The sequence below is a fragment of the Rattus rattus genome, chromosome 6 (genome assembly GCF_011064425.1).
Source record: "Rattus rattus isolate New Zealand chromosome 6, Rrattus_CSIRO_v1, whole genome shotgun sequence".
NCBI classification, from domain to species: Eukaryota; Metazoa; Chordata; class Mammalia; order Rodentia; family Muridae; genus Rattus; species Rattus rattus.
The window spans coordinates 53140188-53165521 of record NC_046159.1 but is presented as its reverse complement, the minus strand read 5'-3'; the positions used below and the strand labels follow the sequence as shown (position 1 = coordinate 53165521).

Below are 25334 nucleotides of genomic sequence, written 5' to 3'. Positions count from 1 at the left end.
GGAAGCAAAACAATCCCATTATTGAACACTGACATCCCCTTTCTAATTAGCATGCAGAAATATGCAGCCCATAACTCCAGTTTGAAATGTCACCCTGGCACTGCACTTCCATGCTGAAGGAAAACCTTTGCGAAGCTCAAAGTGTATAATCAGTGTCTTCTACCCAGAGGCATTTGTAAAACAGGCATGTTCAGAATCAGTCCCACTGAATAGTTCATCCATTGTAAACTCTCGCCCAGGGAAGTCTCAAGGGTGCGTGCGCCCAATGGCAACAACCAGGATTGGAGAGCAAAAAATGTCAGCAGGAAAAAAAAAGTACCAACAGGGATGGTTTTGTTGATTTATTTCAAGCAGTGTATCAAATAAATTAGCTCAGTGTATTCAAAGTTGGGCCAAGGAGTTTATTCCTATTTTCTCTGATTTGCTTTGATACCTTGTCTGTCCAAGAAAAGAATGAGGAGCTGGTTTGAGCCGGTTCAAAATGCAAAGCTGACACACTCCACTAATTAACTTCTGTGCCTTGCAAAAGAGGACTTTCAGGGCTCTACTCTGTTGGGAGCATGGGCAGCTGCCAGTCAACAGTTACAGCTGATGAGGGGACAGTTCCATGATGAAGTCCTTGCACACTCTCTAAATCTGTTCTGAATACAGCATTTCTTTCATTCTTTTTTGAGACAGGTTTTTATTATGTAGTTCAGGTTAAGCTAAAAATCGGGCTCCCCTTGCCTTCTTCTCTCTGGATACCAAAGCTACCTAGTGTTTATTATCTTAGCAAATGTTAGCACCATAGATCTAGAAGCTACATAGGTATAGATGATATAGATACGATATATAGATAGAGACATATAAAGACAAGAGGGTAGGATTTGTCCTAGGACAGTGACTGTCACTTATCTCTTCTTTCCTTCTGGCAATGAGCAACACATCACCAAATCCAGCTCTTTGGTTACACACGTATCTCTAGATTCAGCCTATTCATCACTACTGCTATCACCTATGCAGTTCACAGCTAACCATAACACCAAATGCCAGATGAAATGCACAGTAGGTTCTGTGGTGTGTGTGTGTGTGTGTGTGTGTGTGTGTGTGTGTGTGTGTGTGTGTGTGTGTGTGTCTGTGTGTGTCATGTATATAAAACTAAGTTCATGACCATGTGTGCTCTGGCCCATGTATATCCATGTGTGGGTGTTGGTTCTTGCCTTCCATCTTGTTTTGAACAGGGTCGCTACTGCAGTCACCACTGCATTCTCAGGGTTAGCTGGCCCACAAGCTTCCTCCAATGGTTCTCTCATCTTCGTCTTCCATCTCACTGGTACGCGCACTACTGTGTACAGTGTTTATGTGGATTTGTGCTACTGCATTCGAGCTTTACAAGGATTCTGGGGATCCAAATTCAGCTCAAGATGTCTTTGCTACACAAAGTTGGCAAGTGAGGAGAAAGAGGTTCTTCTGTGGGACTTTCAATTCTCCCTAAATAAATTTTTATTCAAAATGACATTGAAATAAACACAGTGGCCAGCTGCCACAGTGGTAATTTTTTAAATTATCATAGTTATTTTATTTTTAAGAGAGAGAGAGAGAGAGAGAGAGAGAGAGAGAGAGAGAGAGAGAGAGAGAGAGAGAGAACGTGCGTGTGTGTCTGTCTGTCTATGCCCAAAAGGATCAGAGGCATCAGATCTCCCTAGAACTGGAGACATAGGCCATTGTGAGCTACATGACACAGATGCTAGAAACTTAATTGATCTTAACCACTGAGCCATCTCTCTAGCCCCAATATATGAATTCACAGGAGCTGGAATGTCATGCACAAAACCTGTGCAAATCCAAGTCAGAGCAAATGCCAGCATCGAGAGGAGAGGGGTGCAAGGCCTCGACCCTAACTGTGGACCTGACATGTGTTAGCTGTTGAGAGGGAGAGAGTCTACGTTAAGAGGGGAGCTCCTGGTTAAGTTTACCAGTCTCCAGTGGAAGGTCACACGTTCCAAACTAGGGCAGTACAAATTGGACTTCAAGAACTTAGGGCTTAGGGAATGGACAAAAAATTGTGTGGTAGGAAGGGTGGGATTGACTTGGGAAGAATTGAGGGTAGGTACTAAGTGTGATCAAAATACATTATATGAAACTCTGAAAAAAATGATAAAAAAGAAAATAAAAAAAATCCATGAAACTTGAACTATTCAGGGGTGTGAGAGACAGCTAAGCATTAAGAGCGCTTGTTCCTGCAGAGAACTTTTAATTCTTCTTGAAGAGTTTTTTAATTATAAATAAATAATATAACAAAGATAAATAAAGACACAGAAATAATAAAATTGCTGTTCTGGACTCCATGGGCATCTACATTCGGGCTCATATGCACATATACAACATTCTAACTCTTCAGCCTGAAGAGCCCCAGTGGGTTAGTGGCTACCGTATGCAAAGCTGAAAAGACACTGAGTGCTGCACACTGAGCAAGGCTCTCACTGGCTTTGGAAACTGAGCCTGGCTGCTTCACCCCCTATTCACAGCCATCCTTCTAACCTGCTCTGGACTGAGCATAGTCAGTCTGCTTTCCAGTCATCCTTGGGTGTTGATGAGTGGGCTCTGCTGCTGTCTGGAGCAGTTCTCCTGACCTTTGCCACAAGCTCCTGTCTCGCAGCTGGAGACGGCAGCTGCTGGAGACTTCCAGAGCATGCTGCAGGTGCCCTTTCTGGATGCACTGTTCTTTTACACTGAGAGGTTCTAGCCCGAATCAGATGGCTCTCTTGCCTTGTTTGGCACTGTGGGAGCAGGGAGGTGGATGTATATGACAAAGCAATCTGTTCATATCGTGTGGCTGAGAAGCAAACAGAGAGGCGGGAGAAGCCAGGCTTCAAAAACATATACTGTACGACTTCCAAAGGCTGCCTAACTATACTAACTCCATCATTTTTTATTTTTTTGAAGACTTAGTTATTGCATGTGTGCTAGTACACTGTAGCTGTCTTCAGACACAACAGAAGAGGGCATGAGATCCCATTACAGATGGTTATGAGCCACCATGTGGTTGCTGGGAATTGAGCTCAGGACCTCTGCAAGAGCAGCCAGTGTTCTTCACCATTGAGCCACCTCTCAAGCCTGACTCCATTTTCTAACAGTCCTACCATTTCCCAACAGCACCGTGGGCTAGAAAACAAGCCTTTATGCAGCTATTAAGGACACTTACCCGAACAAAGGCAATCAAATATTGATTTGTGAAATTTGATTTGAATCAAATATTCAAATAGTGAAATTTGAAGACTATGCTGTGTAGTCTGTTTTGTTCTTAAGGAGAAGGGCTGTTTCCGCTCATAGTTTCAGGGTACTCAGTTTACATAATGGTAGACCAGAAAGTAATAATGAGAAAGTTAAGAAGATGGAAAGATCTCCCATGCTCATGGATTGGCAGGATTAATATAGTAAAAATGGCCATTTTGCCAAAAGCAATCTATACATTTGATGCAATCCCCATCAAAATTCCTACATAATTTTTATAGAGATAGAAAGAGCAATTTGCAAATTTTTTTGGAATAACAAAAAAACCAGGATAGCGAAAACTATACTCAACAATAAAAGAACTTCTGGGGGAATCACCATCCCTGACTTCAAGAGGTATTACAGAGCAATAGTGATACAAACTGTATGGTATTGGCACAGAGACAGGCAGATAGATCAGTGGAACAAAACTGAAGACCGAGAAATGAACCCACACATCTATGGTCATTTGATCTTTGACAAAGGAACTAAAACCATCCAATGGAAGAAAGATAGCATTTTCAACAAATGGTGCTGGTTCAACTGGAGGTCAGCATGTAGAAGGCGGCAGACTGATCTATTCTTATCACCCTGTACAAAGCTTAAGTCCAAGTGGATCAAGGACCTCCACATCAAACCAGATACATTCAAACTAATAGAAGAAAAAGTGGGAAAGAGTCTCGAACACATGGGCACTGCAAAAAATTTCCTGAACAAAACACCAATGGCTTATGCTCTAAGATCAAGAATCAACAAATGGGACCTCATAAAACTGCAAAGCTTCTGAAAGGCAAAAGACAGTGTCATTAGGACAAAATGGCAACCAACACATTGGGAAAAGATCTTTACCAATCCTACATCTGATAGTGGGCTAATATCCAAACTATACAAAGAACTCAAGAAGTTAGACTCCAGAGAGCTAAATAACCCTATTAAAAATGGGGTACAGAACTAAACAAAGAATTCTCAACTGAGGAATATGGAGTGGCTGAGAAGCACCTAAAGAAATGTTCAACATCCTTAGTCACCAGGGAAATGCAAATCAAAACAACCCTGAGATTCTACTTCACACTAGTCAGAATGGCTAAGACAAAAAATTCAGGTGATAGCAGATGCTGGCCATGATGTGGAGAAAGGGGAACACTCCTCCATTGTTGGTGGGACTGCACACTGGTACAACCACTCTGGAAATCAGTCTGGAGGTTCCTCAGAAAATTGGACATTCCACTACCTAAGGACTCAGCTATACCTCTCCTGGGCATATACCCAAAAGATGCTCCAACATATAACAAAGACACATGCTTTACTATGTTCATAGCTGCCTTATTTATAATAGCCAGAAGCTGGAAAGAACCCAGATGCCCTTCAACAGAGGAATGGATTTAAAAAATGTGGTACATCTACACAATGGAGTACTACACAGCTATCAAAAACAATGACTTCATGAAATTCATAGGCAAATGGAATGAACTAGAAAATATCATCCTGAGTGAGGTAACCCAATCACAGAAAAACACACTTGGTATGCACTCATTGATAAGTGGATATTAGCCCAAAAGCTTGAATTATCCAAGATGCAAACCACAGACTACAGGAAGCTCAAAAAGCAGGATGACCAAAATGCAGATGCTTCCACTCCTTCTTAAAAAGGGGAACAAAAATATCCATAGGAGGGGATATGGAAGCAAAGTTTAGAGCAGTGACTCAAGGAATGGCCATTCAGAGCCTGCCCCATACGTGGCCCATATATATACAGCCACCAAAACTAGATTAAGACTGATGAAGCTAAAAAATGCATGTGGAAAGGGATTGGATATAGATCTCTCCTGAGAGACACATCCAGAGCATGTCCAATACAGAGGTGAATGCTATCAGTAAACCACTGATCTGAGAACAGGATCCCCTTTGGGGGGAATTAGAGGAAGAATTGAAAGAGCTGAAAGGGCTTGCAACCCCATAAGAACAACAATACCAACCAACTAGAGCTTCCAGGGACTAAACCACTACCCAAAGACTGTACATGGACTGACCCAGGGCTCCAACTGCATATGTAGCAGAGAATAGCCTTGTTGGGGCACCAGTGGAAGGGGAAGCCCTTGATCCTGCCAAGGTTGGACCCTCAGTGCAAGGGAATGTTGGGGGCGGGAGGGAGGGTATAAGGGGGATGGATGAGGGGGAAATACCCATATGGAGGAGGGTGAGGGGATGGGGACTTATGGACAGGAAACTGGGTTAGGGAATAACATTTGAAATGTAAATAAAAAATATATCTAAATAAAAAAAATAAAAAAAGAGTGCTCCATCTTTTAATACCAGGCCCTCCATTTCTGTAATGAGAGGCTGGAAGACATTCCAGATGGTAAAAGGTGGGTGGAGCCTGGGAAGTGACTCCAGAGACTCGCTGGCAGAGCTGGAAGAAGACAGAATACATCGTGCAGCAATTTAGGTAAGCCCGTGCACACGCATAAGAGCGACTGCTGACTGGGAGCGCACCGTGTCAGGCCCTCACTAAACTGTTTCCAATCACTGCCTCATTCAGTCTGACTCACAAGGAAACAGTGCAATTATCAAAGGGAAAAACAGAGACTCCAAGCATAAAGTGTCTTGCCAGAGGGACAGAGCTCTGTAAGACAGGGTGGAAACTGAGATTTAAACAGTGTGATGGCAAGGCTGCCCACTCCTGAGTGTTTACCACCAGACACAGCCACCACTGTGGAGGGACAGGCCTCGGGGATCTAGGAGCATTACTCCAAGGGCCTTATCTGGCATTTAATAAAAATTCCATTTGCTTTCAGCTTGTGAAAGTCAAACTCTAGCTGGTTCCGAAAAGTAAAGAGCCTTCTCGTACAGATGTGAAATTAAGCTAGTAAAAGGTCAAAGGCTGCAGAGCAAGCCTCGGAAAACGCATAAAACGTGGAAAGGACTAATTCGGACTGTGAGAAGATTTCAATTCCAAAATAACCAACCAGCATTCATAGAAACAGAAGACAATCAGGGATTTTCTGAAAAATTTTAAGTTTCCTGCTGCCAAACAAGGAAGTCAGAGTACAGCACCAACAAGCTGCCTGTTACACCCAGGGTATCCTTCTGAGTTTGGGGGGAGACTGCTGGATCTGAGCTGGGAGTGACTCCTGACCTAGTATCTCAGAGCTGCCATGAAAACCTTCCATTAGCCCCAGGTCCCCTTCTGAAGCTTCAGTCACAGTACTGGTGCCAGTCCTGTACTGATGTCAGCAAACGAGAAGAGGAACCTGTTTTACCTACGTGGAACCTGTCACAGAAACATCTGAATAAGCTTAGTTCTCCTTTTCCATACTCAACCCCTGTCTAAAGTCTATGCTCTCCCCCAATTCCTCTAGCCATGCCTCTAAAAGGGCAAATGTATGGGATGTACACTTGGGAAGTAAGGCTCCCAGACTCAAAGAATACATGCTTTCAGGTGAGGTCAGTCACTATCTTCTAAACAAAGAGGCCGTACCTGCTCTACAGAAAGTCACTGAATTATGAGTCACACAGTCACAAAGTACTCTTAGGGATGAGCACTCTGCAGTCCCTTATGCTCTGCACCTAAACCACTTGTGGATGTCTGCATTAACTGCCAGCTACTGCGAACAGTAGTTTCTCTGTGATGAGGGTTGAGATGCATTAATGTATGGGCATAATAGTAAGTCTGCTTCGCAAAAGACTAGTATAGGTTCTCCCCTAGTGGCTCTGATCTGTTTGTATGGGTTTCACCTTGTTAGGTGGGACTTAAATCGAACTAGAAAGTGGTTGGTTACTCCCATAATGGCCATGCCACTATTGCCCCAGTGGGCATGTCTTTAAAGGCCAGTTGTTACTTCAGCTATGAGAGAATGGGCAAGACTGATGATTCCTTTTCTCGTCTAATAGCACAATACCGTCCAGGAGTATGGAAGCTACCTAGAACAGGTGAAACTTATAGGTGAGTGCCAGCTTCATTCTTCCACACTCTTTGACTCTGCCAATACAGTTCTATCATCGAGTTCTAGAGGAAAACCAATAGCATTGGCTATAGCTTGCAATGTTTGGGCATCTATGTAAACTAACTTGCACAAAACTTCAAAACAGGTAACCTGTTCTAGGCACTGAGCTTTCTGTTGTCAATCTATGGTCTAGTAGGGGCATTGTTAGCTGGTTACAGGGTAATTACACACTAACTCTTTTCGTATGCGTGCATGTATATATTTTAGGATGCCTCTATAGTGGTAGCTCTCCATATGACTTTTCTTGGAACAACATTGGTATTATTTATCTCTCTCTCTGGTTCCTTCCTCTACCCTCTCCTACTATACTCAACATCATGATAACTCTCCCCGATCCATTATTACTCTTTAGCCCTTTATATCATTGAGTTCTAGTTCCCTTCTCTTGAAAGCTCTTCTCATGGCCCCTTACTCATTTCCTGACCTCTATGCATATTCCAAAAGAGCACACATATCTGAAGATTCAAAAGTAACATCCACAAATGAAAGAAAGTATGTGATGTTTCTTTCTTGGTTATTGTACCCAGAATGATTGTTTCCAGCTCTATCTATTTACCTGTGAATTTCACTTGACTATATCACATTTTCATTATTTATCAAATCTTGATGTACCTATGGTAGGCTGTACATTGTTCTTATCCATTTCTTTTAACTTTTCGGTTTGGGGGACAGGGATACAAACTTCTAAAGTATGTTTCATGATTCTCTGGACTTCTTCAGTATCTGTTGTGATTACATCCCTAATTTTATTAATCCAGATCCTCTTTTTCCCTTATGGCTAACATGGCTAACAAACTGCCGACTTTGTTATCTTTCCAAAGAAGCAGCTCTTTGTTTCATTCTTCGTATTGTTTTATTTCCCTCTCCACCTCCTTAATTTCAGCACTAATTGTCATTATCTTTTTGTCTTCCTTTGATTTTTTTTTATATGATCGAAATCAACGTGAAGAGGACAGCACTTATCTCATCTTATAGCTTACTGTCTATCATGAAGAAAAGTCAGGGCACACCTTGGAGGCAAGAACTGAAACAGAAACCACAGAGGGACACAGCTTACTGGTTTATTCTCTAAGGCTTGCTGTGTTGGCTTTCTTCTACAATGCAGGACTACCTGCCCAGGGATGGTACCACCCAGATGACTAGGCCCACCAATACAGATCATTAATAAAGAAAATGCCCCCACAGACTTGCCTACAAGCTAAGCTGATGGGGATATTTTCTTAGTTGAGGTTTTCTCTTCCCAAACAACCCCAGCTTATGTCAAGCACACGAAATCGAAAGGGCACACTTCCACCAACTGCTCTTGGGTTTTGTTTATTATATTTTTTCCAAGGTCTTCGAGGCAACATTATAGTTTGAGCTTTCCTCTTAGGACTCTCTTCACTGCATCCCACAAATCTTGGTGTGCTGTGTTCTCATTTTCATTCTTTTCCTTCTTGATCACTCCTTTGACCTGACTGTCATCAGTAGTGCGCTGTTCAGTTTCCAGGAGCCTGTGGACTTTTTATAGTTTCTATTGCTGTTGAAATCTGGTTTTATTTCCTTATGATCAGACAGGATGCAGTGTGTGATTTCAATTGTTCTGTATTTGTTAGTAAGACTTGCTTCAAGTCCACATGCAGTCTACTGAAGTTCCATAGACTGTTGGGAAAATTGTCAGTGCTTGGGTGAATGCTACATGGATAACCTGTTAGGTCCATTTGACCTAACATTCCTTAAGTCCAGAGTTTCTCAGTACAGGCTTTTAATTTTCCCCTTACTTAACGACTTGTCTATTGTTAAGTGGGGTACTGAAACCACCCATCATCACCATGTTGGACACAGTCCGTAGTTTTAGATATAATAGTGATTCTGTTACGAAATTGAATGCTCCTATATTTGGTGCATAAATGGTTAGATTGTAATACTGTTAGTGGATTAATACTTTGATGAATATGAAGTATTCTTTTTTTTTTTTTTTTTCCCGGAGCTGGGGACCGAACCCAGGGCCTTGCGCATGCTAGGCAAGCGCTCTACCACTGAGCTAAATCCCCAACCCTGAAGTATTCTTCTTTAACCCTTCTGAATAGTTTTAATTTGAAGTCAATTTCCCCAGATATTAGGATAATTACTCCTCTTGTTTATAATTTCATATTTTTCTCCATCATTTCACCCTAAGGTGGTGTCTATCATCAACTGTGGAGAGTATTTCCTGGAGGCAGCAAAAAAAAAAAAAAAAAAAAAAAGTATCCTATTTTCTAATCAAATTTGTTAGTCGATGTGTCTTTCCTTGGGAATTGAGACCATTAAGAGCTATTATTGAACAATATGTATTAATTCCTGTTACTTTGTGGTATCTTAATAGACAACTTTTAATTAGTGCTCTATTCAAATAAAGTTATGTCTGATTCTTGGGCATGTTTAAACCTCCTCTTTCCATCTCCTCTGTATAGCTGCCTTGGTAGTCATAGATTCTGCTTTAATAACTGTTTTAATCATGGAAATAATTTTCCTTCATAACTGATAAGTTTGTTGGGTATATTAGTCTAGACTGGTGTATCTGGTCTTTTATAACTTATCTAAGTGCTTCAGGTTTTCATAGTCTCTCCTGAAATGTTAGCTTTGCTCCTATCTTCCTCCTCCTCCACTTCCTCCCCTCTCCCCTTCTCCATCTCCTTTCTTCGTTGTGTACGTTTACTATTTTGACGGTTATGTGGAAAGTTCCTTTCTGGTTGTCTCTATTTGCTCTTCTGTGTGCCTCTTAGATTGTGACAGGCATCTCCTTCTCCAGATTAGGAAAGCTTTCCTCTTTGATTTCATTGACAATGGGTCTTTGACCTGAGTCTTTTTTTCCTTTTATACCTGTTATTCCTGAGTACTTTCTCTTTTCATATTGTCCTACAGTTCCTTGTATGTTGTGTCCGTTATCTTTGTTGTTGTTATTATTTAACACATTCCTTGACTAAATGATCCAATTCTGGATTGTCTTAAGAGTTGATATTCTCACTTTCCCTTGATCCAATCTGTTGGTGAGTCTTTCCTCTGAATTTCTTGCTTCAATTTCTGAAATTTTCACTTTGAGTTTTATTTCAGTTTATTTTGCCTTCCGAGCTTTCATCTCTTTTTAATATTGTTTATACATTATGAATTGCTTTCACTGTTTCTCAACTGTGTCACCTCCATCTTCATTCCAGTATTTACGTGGTCAACAAGGGCATAAAAATATCCCAGTATCAGTCACCATCAGAACTCAATCAACACCATAGCAAGGTATTGTCCCACTCCAGGCAGAGCGGCTAATACCAAGAAGACCAAAGTAGCACCCAGCAAACTGCAGCAGAAGGGGAATTCTTAAACAATATAAGTTGTGCATCCAGCACAGAAAACAGCACAGAAATTCCTTAGAAACCTGGAAACAAAACCACATAATCCAACAATGACTCTCCTGAGTATATATGTATATGATGTCCAGAGAGAAATCAGCAGATAAAACACACCTTTACTCCCAAGTTTATCACTGTTCACAAAGGACAGGTGATAACATCAACCTGAGTGTTGATCACAGATGAAAACACAAAGAAACCACTATTTCTATAGACAATGGACTAATGAAGTCACAAAAACTGGGGCTAATGATGTAGCTCAGCTGACAACACGCTTGCCCAGTATGCCAGTAAGCTCAGCACTGGAGAGTTGGAGGCAGAAGGATTTCAAGTTCAAGATCATCCTCAAGATACTGAGTATCGTGCTAGGTAGGACTATATGAGGTCTTTCTTCTCTGTCATTGGTGCCAACACAGATGAGCATGGAAAGCCAGATACCTCGTGCTCTTACTTGCATGTGTAAGACTTACTAGCTGTGTAATAGAAGAGGAGAGGGCAGAGGAGAACGGTAGCATTCTTCTCAGAGGCTGAGAAGAGTGGGTGAGACAGAGAGGACGGTTACGGTAGCACTGATACAATTAGGTAAGTGAAAGAACTTCCAACTTACTGTAGCATGATAAAATGACTGTGGCTGTCACCAATTAATTACATATTTCAAATCAGCCAGTAGAAAGCATTTGAACTGTTCATAACACAAAAGACAAGGATTTGAAATGATGAATATCACTTGTGGTCCAGCTTAGTGTTGAACTCATGACCTTTGGTTTCAGTAGCCCCACAGCCTTGGGGTTCTAAGTATATGTCCTGATCTGATCCTCACAAATGTATGAAATATGATGCCATATCCTATAAATATAACTATGAAATGTCAAAAAAATTAAAATTAGGTATGAAAAACCCACATATAGAGAACTAGTTAGATAATTTAAAATACAACCCCCAAACAAGGAAGGAAATGTAATTTTTCTCCTACTTGGCTTTGACACAGAAATTTCATTTATAGAAACTCACATTCACTACAGCTAATGTTCATACAGTAATATCCTAAGAGAGCAAAAAATTACAAATATTTTAAATGGTAAAAAAAAATCCTTAAAAAATTAAAATTAAAAATAACCCGAAAGTTTAGCCAGAGGAAGAAAACTAAATAAGTTATGACGCATTCATATGAAGAACCACACAGCGATTTGAGGAAGGAAAACAAGAAGTTCTCTATTACTGAATGTTAAGGATCTATAAGAGAGAACAAGAAACAGAAGAAAAGGCGTCAAAAGCATGCAGTGCACATGGTCCTCTGTGTAAAACAAGAAGCCATGAACACACAGAGGTGTGGACATGCATGCATACTAATACTCAAGTGAACTTAAAAACACAAAAACAAAAAAGCCAAAGCCAAGGCAGGAGCTCCAGTCAGCAGTCACATTGCTCATGGCACCGAATTCCAGCCCAATAGGCAGCATTCTGGCATAGGAAACTCACTGATGGTTCTTTATGGTCTACGTAAATACACTTTCAGGTAAAACCATCTCCTGCTAAGAATGGAATTCCATGTCTTCAAGATAAAAACAAATTCCTATAAGCTCGCACAGTGAACCCATGATGCAGTGAAGGTGTACACGTGTCCACATCAAACCACAAAACTTATGTCCTTAAGCTTAAATGGTAAAAAAGAGAAAGAACTTGCAAAAAGAACCTTCGAGCCTTCCCAGGTCTTGCTGGCATTGACCGTGTTAAGGTAAGTGAGTCTCTTCTTACTCCTTTAGACTCCTTCAGAGTCTAAACACTGCCTGGACCACTGCAGGAACTGGGAATGCCACAGGGCAGCTGGGCAGCTCACCTTCATAGGTGCCGACTTCCAACAGGGTCCCACTCTGCTCGAGGTCCAGGAACTCCTTCACGGTCAGAAAGCTGTAATCGACGCCAGGCACTTCTCCTTCTCTGGGAGACCGGGTTGTGCCTGCAGCAGAAAAGACAAAGGCCCAGGATGCCATCAGTCCATTAGAACAGGGAGTTCCAACCTACATAATTAACAAACCTGCTCTGTGAGCTGCCTAGAACTTACAGGGGCCCAGGAAAAGCAGCTCCTTAACAGAACAGCATCCTCCATCCCATGGCCCTTCCTTCCAGCAGGGGAAAGGGAACACAGGCAATCCATAGACAGTTTTAGCATTTGTTTTGTTTTTAATGCAGAAAGCAAATAAAACAAATTAAATTCAATGCCACACAGGCAAGGCTCACAATTATCTGCTTTTAGGACTCCAGTAAATGCCACCAACTTATCTACCTTGAGCTCAGAGACTAAAGGGTTGTATTGTTATCACAGGCCTTGAAATCCTTGTTTTCAATACATCTGGCAAATTCCAGTGTAACAAGCCTTTGAAGAAAATGACACCATAACACAGGCTCAGTGCGTGGAGATGTGACGCCCAATCTGTGCTTGGACATCAACCAGGGATTAAAATGCTGCCTCTCTCCAGGTAATTATTATGCCCCGTAAAACGTGGACACCCATGAGCTCCGAGGACAGAGAAAGGACACCGTGTATGAAAGGAAAACTCCCCCTGAATTAATCTGCTCATACTCTCAACGGCTAATCAATGTATCCATTTCTCTTAGGAAATGACACGTGTCACCGAGAGGATTTAAGACATTCAGCCCAGGCTCTGAACTATGAAGCTATCTATCACATTTCAGCACGGTGTCAACCAAAGAAAGGAAGCAAAAAGGGGGAATGTGGTTCACACACACAGCAAAGGGAAAAATAAAGATGCAATCGCACGGTATGTACCAGCAACCTGTGATTGATGTTACAAGGAACAAAACAGAGCCATACAGTGCGAGCTCTGATCGTGTGTCAACCTTACAGGCCCATGGCTAGCGGATGAGACTCAGAGCCGAGTTCACAAGGCATCATCTATGGTGGTGATTGAAAGTTCCACCAGTATAATAAGCAGGGATTTGCCTTCCTCCCAGAACTCTCTCCTTGTCACCGTAAAGCAATTTCCTAAGCAGCCATATGTGAGCAGTGGTTCTAACACCCTGGGCGTGGTGTAGCATCAGAAACCTGTGTAAGATTGGTGTCAACATGCATGTACTGTGTAGCTATAATTTCCTCAGGTCAAAACCCTCAAGCATCACTTACTACTTTGCTCAGGCTGAAATCTATTTCTCAGTGCACCCAAATGTTAAAATGCCTTAAATCCAAATGTCTTACAAGATAGCTTCATTTTTTTTTTTTTTCACAGAATGGTAGCTTCTCCTTCCTAGAACATGGCTTCCAGGCAAAGAGCCTATTGTGTGTTACCCGTAACTTTACTCCTACAATATTTGCTGCCTTGTTCCTACTTCTGGTTCCCTGAACGGTTAAGCGGGTCATGTGCTATCATTAAACTTCTATCCCATTTCTCACAGGCTAGGATCCTTAATGTTAGCTTAGCATGCTCCATCCCCAGGAAAGAAAACCAAACAAGCGGAAACTCAAATGCCAGCACGCAGTTAATACTTGAGAAAATAGAGAGCAGTGTATACCATGGGAGAGCAGAGGCTTGGATGGGAAGTACAAATCCTCGATCTACTCATGGTCTCAGGCCTGTCCTTAAGTTTCTATTACTTTTCAATGTCCTTGTTGCAAGACAGGATTAACGATGGTTCTTACAGCACAGATTTCCTGAACAAGACTGCTGAGATAACACGTGAAATCAGCCATTGTTACCCAGTATTGTTTTTATGTGGCTTGAGTTAAATGAGTTTACACACTCTTACGATTCAGATTCCACAGTGACAGTCGCAATCATACAACCATGTATGCATGTACGTATGTATATAAATGCCACTGTTCGTGTTGACCACAGAGTGTTTCCTGAGATCCCAGTGCACGGAGTGAGGATGGATGCACAGAAAGCATTGACAAGCAAGGCAAGTCCTTTGCCATAACAAAAACTGCCCATGCTCTGTGAGACAGGAAATACACATATCTGTACACAAGCACAGAGCATTATTCTAGGGAAGAACAATGTCCTAGAAAGCATCGTGGTGCCAGGCAGCCTAAGGAGACTGGAATGTGGAGGAAGGGGGCAAGCTGAGGGGTGGAAGGCAAGTTGAGATTAGGAACCAGGAAAAGCCTGGCTCATTCAAGGTGTCAAGAAAGTGTCACGGGCAGTGGGACAAGCCTCCTGGAGGCTTTGGTGTGGGCATGGCCCGGCATGCTGAGGAATGGCCGCTTTGTAACAAAAAGACAGGAACCAGCTGACAACAAAAGCACGATGGGGCCAGAAGAAAGACAAACACATTTTACACTCCTTAGGAAGACAGGAAGCTCCTGGATGGTTAGAGCGTGGCAGGGCCTTTCAACATTTAGTGCTGAGAGATCTTTGACTTTACAGAGAGCTGCCTATGGATAGAGTAGGGGAGGTGGGTAAGGGAAAAGCAGGATGGCAAATCAGGGGCAGTCACAGTGCCCACGACTGAGATAATCAGAGCTCAGGAAGGTGCAGGTGCTAAGCGGCAGTCAGAGTTCTACTACAAAACACACAAACCTTAAATCACTGTGGCACGGTCCACAGCACAGACTATTAACAGTATATAAGAGGGGGCTGCAGAGATGGCTCCGTGGATAAGAGCAATGCCTGCTCTTCCTGAGGACCCAGGATTGACTCTCAGCCCTACAGGGTGGCCACTCACATACATGGCCGTAACTCCAATACATGTTCCACAGACATACACGCAGGCAAACCAGCAATACACATAAAAATGAAGTATGGAGATGAGGGCACGTATCTCATCCCGTCACACTGTTATTGAAGTTCTCACGGTCAGAGCCTATGCTTGGAAGCTCCAATGAGCTGGTTTAACCAACCACCCTCCATGTATCAAAGAGACAAGGTGTCAAGAAAAGCAGAGAAAGAAGGTAATTCAGCGTAGCCACATTGGGAAGGACAAGTAAAGAGGTCTGATGACCCCCAGATCCATCTTGAGGGTGCTGCTCTGAGACTTAGGTTTACACAGAGTATAAGAGCTATGCATTACTACGCAGGGCCAGTCAAGCTGTGATCCTGCCCAGCACTGTCCATCTGTCTTGCAAAGTGATCCGACAAGTAGTCAGGACTGAGGAATCCTTTGGGGGAGGTAAGTTCCTCCGTGGACTGGCACTAGGATGTGGGATGATCATACAGGTGAGGAGAATACAGGATAGAACGAGACCTGTCATTGGATGAGAAGAAAGGATGGGCGGGAGAAAAGTTTGAGGGAAGAAGAGACAGGAGGAGACTGGGAGAGTAGCCTCGGAGAGAACATGGAGGCTGATGTTAAGATTCCACGCTGTACTGTTACGGGTTGTTACAAATATCCTTAAGGGATGGATGTATACAGGGCTTTGTATGTCTAGGTGGGCAATTATATCTTATCAATTGGATCAGAGGTTATTGTGTTGTGTGTTCTTTCATGTGGCGATTTAAGTTTAAGAGAATATGTGGCGGTTGGGACACTGAGCTACCACGGAATTAGGATGTATATTTCTGCCATGGTGGCAGCCTGCCTTGGGAACTGGATGGGTAGAGAGATTGTTGCCAGGCTCAGAGAGAGGCCTTTGGCAGTGTGATATGGGATGGAGCAAAGCGGGTGAGAGGCTTTGCTGACTGAGATTAAGATATCTAGCAGATATCTTGGGGCACTGTGGTGCCGGACCTAGAGCAGGTAAAAAGGCTATTAACACTAGGATGTCAGCCTTTCCTTCTCCCAGTGTGAGGTTTCCAGAGAAATTTTAGGGTTTCTTGGAGGGAAGGGCATTGTTTCAATAGTCTCATAATACAAGTGTCTCTCTTTAAAATTCTCTCTCCTACCAGGAAGGTTAGAATTATTCTGTCTGCATTTTAAAGACAAACATAAAGTAACTTGCTTGTGGATTAGATGTGCTATGTCAGAGAGAACAACGAAGACTTTTAAAAAACGTTTTTAACCTGGACCAACGGGCAGTGTTGTTTGTAAAAACTGAAATCATGGAATAAATCGTTTCAAGAAAGAGGGTCAGAAAGTCCACCCTGGTTCTGGTAAGTTTGAAATCAGAGCCTTTGGTGCGGAGGAGGAAGAGTGGCCTTGGACACCTGAAGGTCAAGTGGAGACAGAGCCGTCAGGAGGGCTCAGGTAGCAAGCCAGGGGCATCTGATGGCGGAACACCGAGAAAGACAATGCAAGGAGAATCTGGAGAAGCCAAGAAGCACAGGAGGGACCGGAAGACCTTCTACTTTCCATGCTAGGAATGGGAGAAAGACTACAACCAGGTGTCTGAGAGGAAGAAGCAAAGGAGGGCGAGGTCCTGAAGCCAAGAGAAAAAAGTTGTTTAGTCAGCAACTTGTAAGGCACTGACAGCCAACATCTCCTGGGAAATCCCAGTGTGGGGCAGGGATAGAGTCGCTTCGGACAGGCCGCAAGAGGATCTGCCTCAAGTTTGTTCTTAGGGTAAACTCACACTCAGCCTCCATGCTCAAATACAACAAACTGGTCCATTCGAAAGAAGATGAGGAGAAAATAAAAGCGAACAAAGGATTTCCTGAGTCTTAGATGTCCTCCTAGACTAGTCTGTTCTCCCTCAGCCCACACTGCCTCATTATTTGCCGATTCTTTTTTATCCAATTTGCCAGATTTACTTTAAAGACAACAGTCACCCCTGGGTCTTAATTTCCTGAAAGGATTAGAAGCAACCGGGAACTTCAAAAATCATATTTTACACGAAAAATGAAACTGCTAGAGACACTGTCTTCCCAAGAAAACAAATCTGCTTCAAACAGCTTCTGAGCTGCAGGGAGGAGGTAGGAAGGCGGGTGCCTCTCCACCCACTGGACTCCCAGGGCTTATTACCCAGGCGAAACCTGTCCTCACTGTAGGCTACCAAGAGGGTTACTCCCAGGGATGTTCTGAGCAACCCACTCTGGATCTGGGCCAACTTCCCAGGATCCATTCAGAGAGAATGCTGGGGGAAAAGGCCACAGGGAGGGGCTCCGCCTCTTCTTGTAACAGAATGACAGGCTGCTGGCTGGACACACGCCTGACAGATGGCATTTCAAAGGGATTTCGGGAGCCATCTGGGGTGGGTACAATTATTACAAACCGTGCTTCTAACAAAGCCAGAAGGGTTACTTCCTGAAAGAAGAGAAGTAAAACAAATTCTATCATGTTAGGAAGACACATAAAAATATACCAGGCTAACAAACTCGGGTTTTCTGCAGCCTAAAATGCTACCTTCTGCTTGTTGAGCTGGAAACCAGGCCAGCAATATCTTCCAGTTATTAGCTTTAAGCCCATAAACACAGTGTTACACTTCTTTGAGAAAAGGAGACTATCAAACACTGAGGAAAACAACAGCTTCTAGCTCCTAGATGTTTACATATAGAAAGGCATCAAGCACTTAATCAGCGGTGTATTTAATTTGCACAAGAAACCACAGAAGTTGGATTAATATTATATCCATCTTACTGGTGAAGAGCCTTAGATTCAAGCAGGGAAAGTAACCTATCCACGGCCATATAAAATATTTGAAGGACAACAGTTCATATCACCTCCCATTTTAACTTTAAACCAGCTCAAGGGATATAGTGTTTGTCATGCACACAGGAGGATCTGGGTTCAGACCCCTCGCATTCACATAAAAGCCAGTAGCAGAAGACATCTGAGTCTATGATTCTAATATAAGTGTGGGTTGTGGGGGGCTGGAGAGATGGCTCAGTGGTTAAGAGCACTGACTGCTCTTCCAGAGGTCCTGAGTTCAATTCCCAGCAACCACATGGTGGCTCACAATCATCTGTAATGGGCACTCAGTGTCCTCTTCTGGTGTGTCTGAAGACAGCTGCAGTGTGCTCATATTCATTAAATAAGTAAATATTAAAAAAAAAAAAAAGAGTGGGTTGTGGATCAGAGCTCGCCAGTCAGCCTGTTTAACCAATTCACGAGCTCCAGGTTCAAAGACTACATCTCAAAAAATAAGGTGGGGAGAGAATAGAAACGCTGCCTAAAGTCCACCTCTGGCTTCCACACGCACACACAACTACACACGTGTACATGTAAACATGTACATATACACCCACATGTGGGGGGCGGGGCGCTGGCACTGTGGAGCCTGCGGGACTGATTTCACTATCATTTACTTTAAATGTGAAGAACAGCTGCCCATGGCCAGCAGACGAGCCAGGACACCTCTCCGGAAAAGGGATCTGAGTTGCTGGTTTTACACTGTGTATTTATACAGTCAGTCCCTCAAAGACTTCTAGCTCTCAAAATAACAGGAAACATACTAATATTAAACAGTAAGACGTCTTGAACTGCTATTTGAAAGCCTTCCATTTAAATGCCTGTAAATGCTTTCAAAAAATGATCTAGTCAAACAAAGTCTGTGTTTTTGTTCTAAAAATTCTATTTGGTCCTTATTGACTATATTTCTTGGGGGGAAAAACCCTCTATATTCAAAGATAATTTGTGATAGCATGGACTGCAATGAATTAAACAAAATAAAATAAGGAGGGAAAACAAGGAGCCTACACAGGGGAAAGATGGGTCTGAGCATGGTGGATGTGCCCTCAGGAGCGGGGCTAGCTCTGTAACTGCAAATGGCAAGAAGGATTAGACGGCAGGCACTTGTCACAAGGAACGCTAGCCATGAGCACTGAAGTGACACCAACGAATCATGGAATAAAAAGTCACTATTGCTGCATTTCCCCCATGAGCAGAGAATGAAAGCCCATGCTCTCTCTGCTTATAGTCCGGCAGCTGAATTGTTAGAGGAATACTAAATTCTTAACACTGGGTGCTTCCCAGAGGGTGTCTGCAGAAACGGGGAGAGCGGACACAGCCGCTCCTTTCAGAAAACACCTCTCATAATCTGAACTGTGTAGACAGAGGGCAAGGATTTATTTATGTATCTTATAAAATGATCACTTCAATATCTGAAGACCTAAGTCTTTGACAGTCAACTCAAGCGTCTTCGATCTTAACTTATTCCCCACAAAAACATGCAGACGAATTACAGGCTCCAGCCTGCCACACTAACAATGCCATTTCAAGGTTTCCCACGTGAGAAGAAGCTAACACCAAGGTCAGTGCCACAGGTCTTCAGTTGTGACTGAGAACGCAGTGCAAAGAAAGTTGCAGGGAAGGTGGTACTATTTTCCCACCTGATTTTATTTTCAAAACTTCAAGTGTTAATCATTAAAGTCCTCCTTAATTGTTTAAAAAGGACTGATAAGAAGTGTCTAAGCAGTGAGGTCCCCAACCCTTTCTACCGCCAGATCATAACTTAATTAATCTGAGCACTGTGCTATTGAATGTCTCAGTGTGAATTAGCAATGGTCCTAGAGTTCTCCTAGCAAAGTTTGAATGCCTATTTGCTTCTTATGCACATTTTATGGTCCATAAACTTTTAGTGTACCTGGCTTCAGTGACCCTTGCTGAGGAAATTAGAAAGTGACCTTCCTTGCCATCACACTTGGCTCACTGCAGCTAAGGAGAGGACACTGGATAGAACGCCCTTCTAGAGATCCCCCTACAACCCCGCTGAGGTGGCTGAAGAGACCCTAGAGCGGAAACGCCTGCTGCTAAGCCCCCTCCTAGTGATTCAGGTTCCCAGCACAGACAGGTTTCCAGACACTCATTCTCAATCGAGTTCCTTCCCGGAAGCTGCACAATGGGTTTCAGACCCAGCCTGGGAAAGGGCCCTGAGCACCTCACTCAGATCCAACGGCCAATGTGTAATGATATCATTTGCTGCTACATTAATTTGGGTCTTGTTTACCAAAGTCTAGCATGACTTCAAGGAGATTGCTGTCATTTCATGGTTTAGGACACTTGAACATGCTACCCAGAGACAGTGTTTTATCTTCTAACACAATTGCCTGCGTTCCTTGGACATCCTAGATATTGGACGGCTGGGCCAGCCTTATACTCTTCATTCTTCAGCTACTGTAGACAGAGCACAGAAGTGTGCACTGCCACTGTCTCTCTAGCTTACTCCATTACTAACCTCTCATATTACTTTGTTTTATGGCTCTGGAGATTAGCAGCACTAGTCAAGGTTGGCTCTTCAAACCAAAGCATTTTCAAAGGCTTCAACATGACAATTCATTAAGACGTTAAGCAAAGAAGAGTCATACATTCCAAAAGCCCAATTCTGCATTTCTTCCAGAGAGGTGCAATGCAAGTTTATAAACAAACAAAGATGTATGTAAATGTTTATGAAAGGCTCATTTGTAATCACCTCAAACTGAAAATGGCCTAGATGGTCTTCAACTGGTCAAACTGTGGTGCATCTCTGCAATGGAACAACACTTAGCAAGGCAAGCATTACAACAGGATGGGTGAATCTCAAATATATTGTGCTAATTGGAAAAAAGAAAATCCCAAAACCCCAGGCCTAGAAGGCTACATGTGGTATATTACCATTTACAGGATGGTCTAGAAAAGGCAAAATCACCACAAGGAAGACAAACTGCCTCAGAGAGATAGTGTGGGTGGCATACACAGTACACAGGGGCATCACGAGGTGGTTAGGAGAGGATGCAGAAGCATTCTGCTTCCTGACAGGAGTAGACAGATATTCTAGGCCTGTGCATTGTTTAAGCTCATGCTACCCTGTCTTAGTTCTGTTGCTATGATAAACTACCCTAACAAAAGGAACTTAAGGAGGGGTTCATTTTGCTTCATAGTTGGGGATACAGACTGTAACTCAAAAGCAGCAGGGGCTGGATAGCTGGTCGCACTGCACTCACAATCAGGAGAAGAAAGAAGGGTGGAAGGGAGAGGGAGAGGGAGAGGAGAGGGAGGGAGGGAGGGAGGGGAGAGGGAGAGGGGAGAGGGAGAGGGAGAGGGAGGAGGAGGGAGAGGGAGAGGGAGAGGGAGAGGGAGGGAGGGAGAGGGAGTGATTGATTGTGCTTGGTCCATTTTCTCCTTTATATATAGTCCAGGATCCCAGTCTAGAGGCTGATACTACCCATAGTGGTTGAGTCTCCCCACCTCAACTAACATCAGTGAATGCTACTGCTTATTAGTTTCTTAACAAAAGGAAATGTTTAGCATTTCATTAAATGAAGAATCAGTTTCATTTTGTCGTAAATACCAACCAAAATTAAACCCAATAAAAACAAAGGCCGTTTATCTAAAGGCTTGAATTCTTTTATTACAAAGTGAGATAACCACTGTAGATATCTGTTAGCATCAGATGGAGACCATCTCCTCAACAACAATTATAAGGCTTTGTCATAACTGGAGCTGCTATAACACAACACCAGAGTACTTGTCGGTGACAAGCCTGTACTTCCCATAGTGCATGCTTGCTCTGTCTGGACTGCAGGTAGCTACTCTTTACTGTATCCTGTCCTCACGTGGAGGGCGGAGGTGGGAGAGGAAAGCATGAGCTCCTTCTTTTTAAATGACATTAATTCCATCATGGGTAACTGATACTGCTGTAAGCCTTTCTAATCTCTTCCTAGAGGCTCTACTTCTGAGCATCACCACAGTGGCCATAGGGGTTAGGGCCCAGAGATAAAGAGCACTACGTCAGTGCCACTGAGCAACAGGCATGCACAAGATACAGAGCAGAGCTGAGGAAGTCCTGTCTTGTGTCCAAAATGCTTACAATCTGATTAGGCCCATGTCCTGCCTCAACTGATGCCTCATTGCCAACGGGAATGATCTGAAGAAGACAGACTAGATCCCAGCTAGGGCAGGACTGAAACTCTGGAGGCATTACCTCCAATGTGCTCTAAGTGCTGATACAAGTCCCTCTGTTCTCAAGGACAGGCACACTGTCAAAGAGAGTTGGTTTTTCACTACCCGGGGACTCTTCTTTCCAGGTCTCCCCACCATGGTACAGAGGTGGCAGCAGTACCCTCATCTCTGCACCCCAGAGCGTGAAACAGAACAGTCAACAATTGTTCCTTCTTGTAGCTACAATTCATAAACCGGGGCTCATGCACCTCTGCCCTGTGTGTGAACACCACCTAATGGGTTTTAGAAAAGCATTGGGAGATCCCATCCACACACGTGGCATGGTCCCTTATGCAGAGGACTCAGGAACCTGGTCACCTAAGACAGGAAGTATCTAACGTGGTTCTGTGACTCCCTACCTCTTTTCTCTACAACTGACGAGTTCAAGAGAAGAAAGCTGTGCCAAATCCAAGAAGCTTGAGGGAGGCCGCTCGAACTGTCCATATCTGTTGTTTTGCATGCAGCCTGCCCTCTGTGATCACATGCTGTGCTTCAGTAAGGATTCTGCAGGCAGGTAACAGAACCACGAGAAGACACCAAAAGGCACAGAGAAAGCAGATGACCAAGTCTACAGCTCAAAAGGAAAAAGGATATAGAAGAGAAGCCAGTCTTGCCCAGTTCTGCAACCAAATTAATTGTGTGGCTGGTTGACTTCTGACCACCCCTTTTTATGTCCTTTGTCCTTATTTGTACCACAGAACGTCTCCTCTTTGGGGAATATACTGTAGAATGACGATGACATACAAATTGACTCACACCAGAAGGATATAAACTGGTGGCCAATAAAGGCATTTTATAATTCCATGTGTTTTAGCTCTATCACTCCTGGTATTGACCCAAAAGACTCAAAGTCAGCCTGTGACAGAGACACTTGAATATCTAGGTTTATTATACCTTTATTCTTAATAGCTGAATTATGGAAGCAGCCTAGATGTCTAAATTCATAAGAATGGGCAAGGAAACTGGAGTATATATATAAATTTTTTCAGCCATGTAGAAAAACAAAATGTTATGCTGCTTGCAGGAAAATGGGAGCAACAAAAGATAATCATTTTAAGAAAAAGCCAAACACAGACAAATATTCTGGAGTTTTTCCTCATTTGTAGAACTTATATTTTATTGAATACATAAACTACTCCTCACCTAATTAGAAGTAAAATATCCAGGGAAAGAAAAAGAACCAAAAGGAAAAGGAAAGAGAGAAAGAGAGTAAAGAACAGGAACATGAGGAGAGTATGTTCAATAAGCATTTAAACACATACAAAAGCCCGAAAAGCAAACCTTGCCCAGGGGTCGGGAGGATCCATATTTATGCCAGTGTTTATAATTTCTATGTATTATCTTATTTCATTCTCACAAGAATCCTGGAAGGTAGGTAGGGATCATCACAGGTGAGATGACATGTAGAAAGAGGCACAGTGATTTGTTAAAATGATATAGCTAGTGAACAGCAGACTTGAATTTGAAGAAAAGTTACTGTCACAGAAACACCAGGGTGGGAGAGGGGCCCAAAAATGAGGTGAATTAAGGTAAATTAGCTGAGAGGAAAACTAATAAAGTTTTCTCAGGATTTCCAGGGTCCCAAACCCAAGGTGTATGGCACACTGTAACATTACTGCCTGACAAGAGAAACCAGGTAACGACCCCAGACTCCATTCAGTAGCAAACTCTAGTACACAGAAACATGAGCATGAGCTGTCGCTCCTCCCCTTTTCACGTGGGAGAGAATGCTAGCACACGTAAGTGCAGAAAGCCTGCAGTCATTAAACAGGAAAGTCAAGGTCTCCTGATGCTGTTGCTTCATTCCAAACAGCAGCAAAAACACTCAGGAATTAAAGGATGAGGGTCTCCACCATGAGAGGGTACCCTTATCAAAGATCAACCTCTGGGGGTTATCTTGACACACATTTCATCTGAGTACAGTTCAGAAAGTGAAGGATGCCAATCTGAATGGGAAGGGTTGTCTGTGATAAAGGGGGACTGAAGATGATTTTATCCAGTATGACAGGTGATGCTTCAACTGTCTCTGAAGTCACGACACAATTGTTGTGTAAAGGAACAGATTCAAATTCATTTCCGATGTTTCCAACTGGACGATTTTTAAAAATGTGTGAAGAAATGATTATTTGAATGAAAAGCAATGACTAATTAAGACTATCAAATGGTTCTAATATTAAGCAGCTTGTTTTCTTAGTTTAAAAGAAAAAAAAAACAGATCAGGAATGACTGCTAATGAGCATATGGTTTCTTTGGAGACAATGAAAATATTCTACAATTAACTAGTTGCAGTAGTTCCGTGAATATAATGCAAACCAATGAATCGTACACTCCAAAAAGGGTGAACTGTACGGTACCTAAACTGAAGCAATAAGGCTGATAAATATAAATAAATGTTATCTGAGCAAAGTGATGCATGGTTGTAACTCTAGCATGCATGGAGCTGAGGCAGGAGGAATCCAAGTTTGAAGGCAGCTCGGGCTACATAAGGAATTTAAGGCCAGCCTTAGCTACACAGTGAAACCCTAATTCAAAATACATAAAAATGTGTGTGTGTGTGTGTGTCTGTATGTATGTGTGTGTATGTGTGTCTGTGTGTCTGTGTGTGTATGTGTGTGTCTGTGTGTGTGTGTGTGTGTGTGTGTGTTTGTTACCCTTAAAGATAAAGGTGCGAGTAAAACCTAGTCTCTGCTCTCAGTTTTCAGAGAAAGTCAGAGTTCAGAAGCCAATGTCTACTTTACATAATTTTCCTAAACACTTCGGAGGTCTTGAGCTCTTCCAGAATTTGTGTAGAGAAACTACATCTAAATTCAGGCTTTGCAACTTTAAATCTCAGAGCTCGGGATCTTACAAACTGAGCAACTATGGTCAAGTTCCATACCATGCTTTCCTTAGCTCTAAAATGGAAGTAATTGTGATAATGATAAAACCCCATGCTTCTCATGTAAAATGTTTAGTTGGGTGAGAATATGCA

General features: G+C 42.8%; 1 protein-coding gene across 9 annotated transcripts in view; it reads right to left on the bottom strand.

Annotated features, from left to right (window-relative positions):
- Magi1 (membrane associated guanylate kinase, WW and PDZ domain containing 1) overlaps window positions 1-25334 on the bottom strand; it is a 609660-nt gene that overhangs the window by 123058 nt on the left and 461268 nt on the right. For all 9 annotated transcript variants that reach the window (XM_032906058.1, XM_032906056.1, XM_032906057.1 and 6 more), the window contains exon 3: window positions 12456-12575. In XM_032906058.1, coding sequence (XP_032761949.1) covers window positions 12456-12575 — 120 coding nt within the window. The remainder of the gene's footprint in view (window positions 1-12455; window positions 12576-25334) is intronic.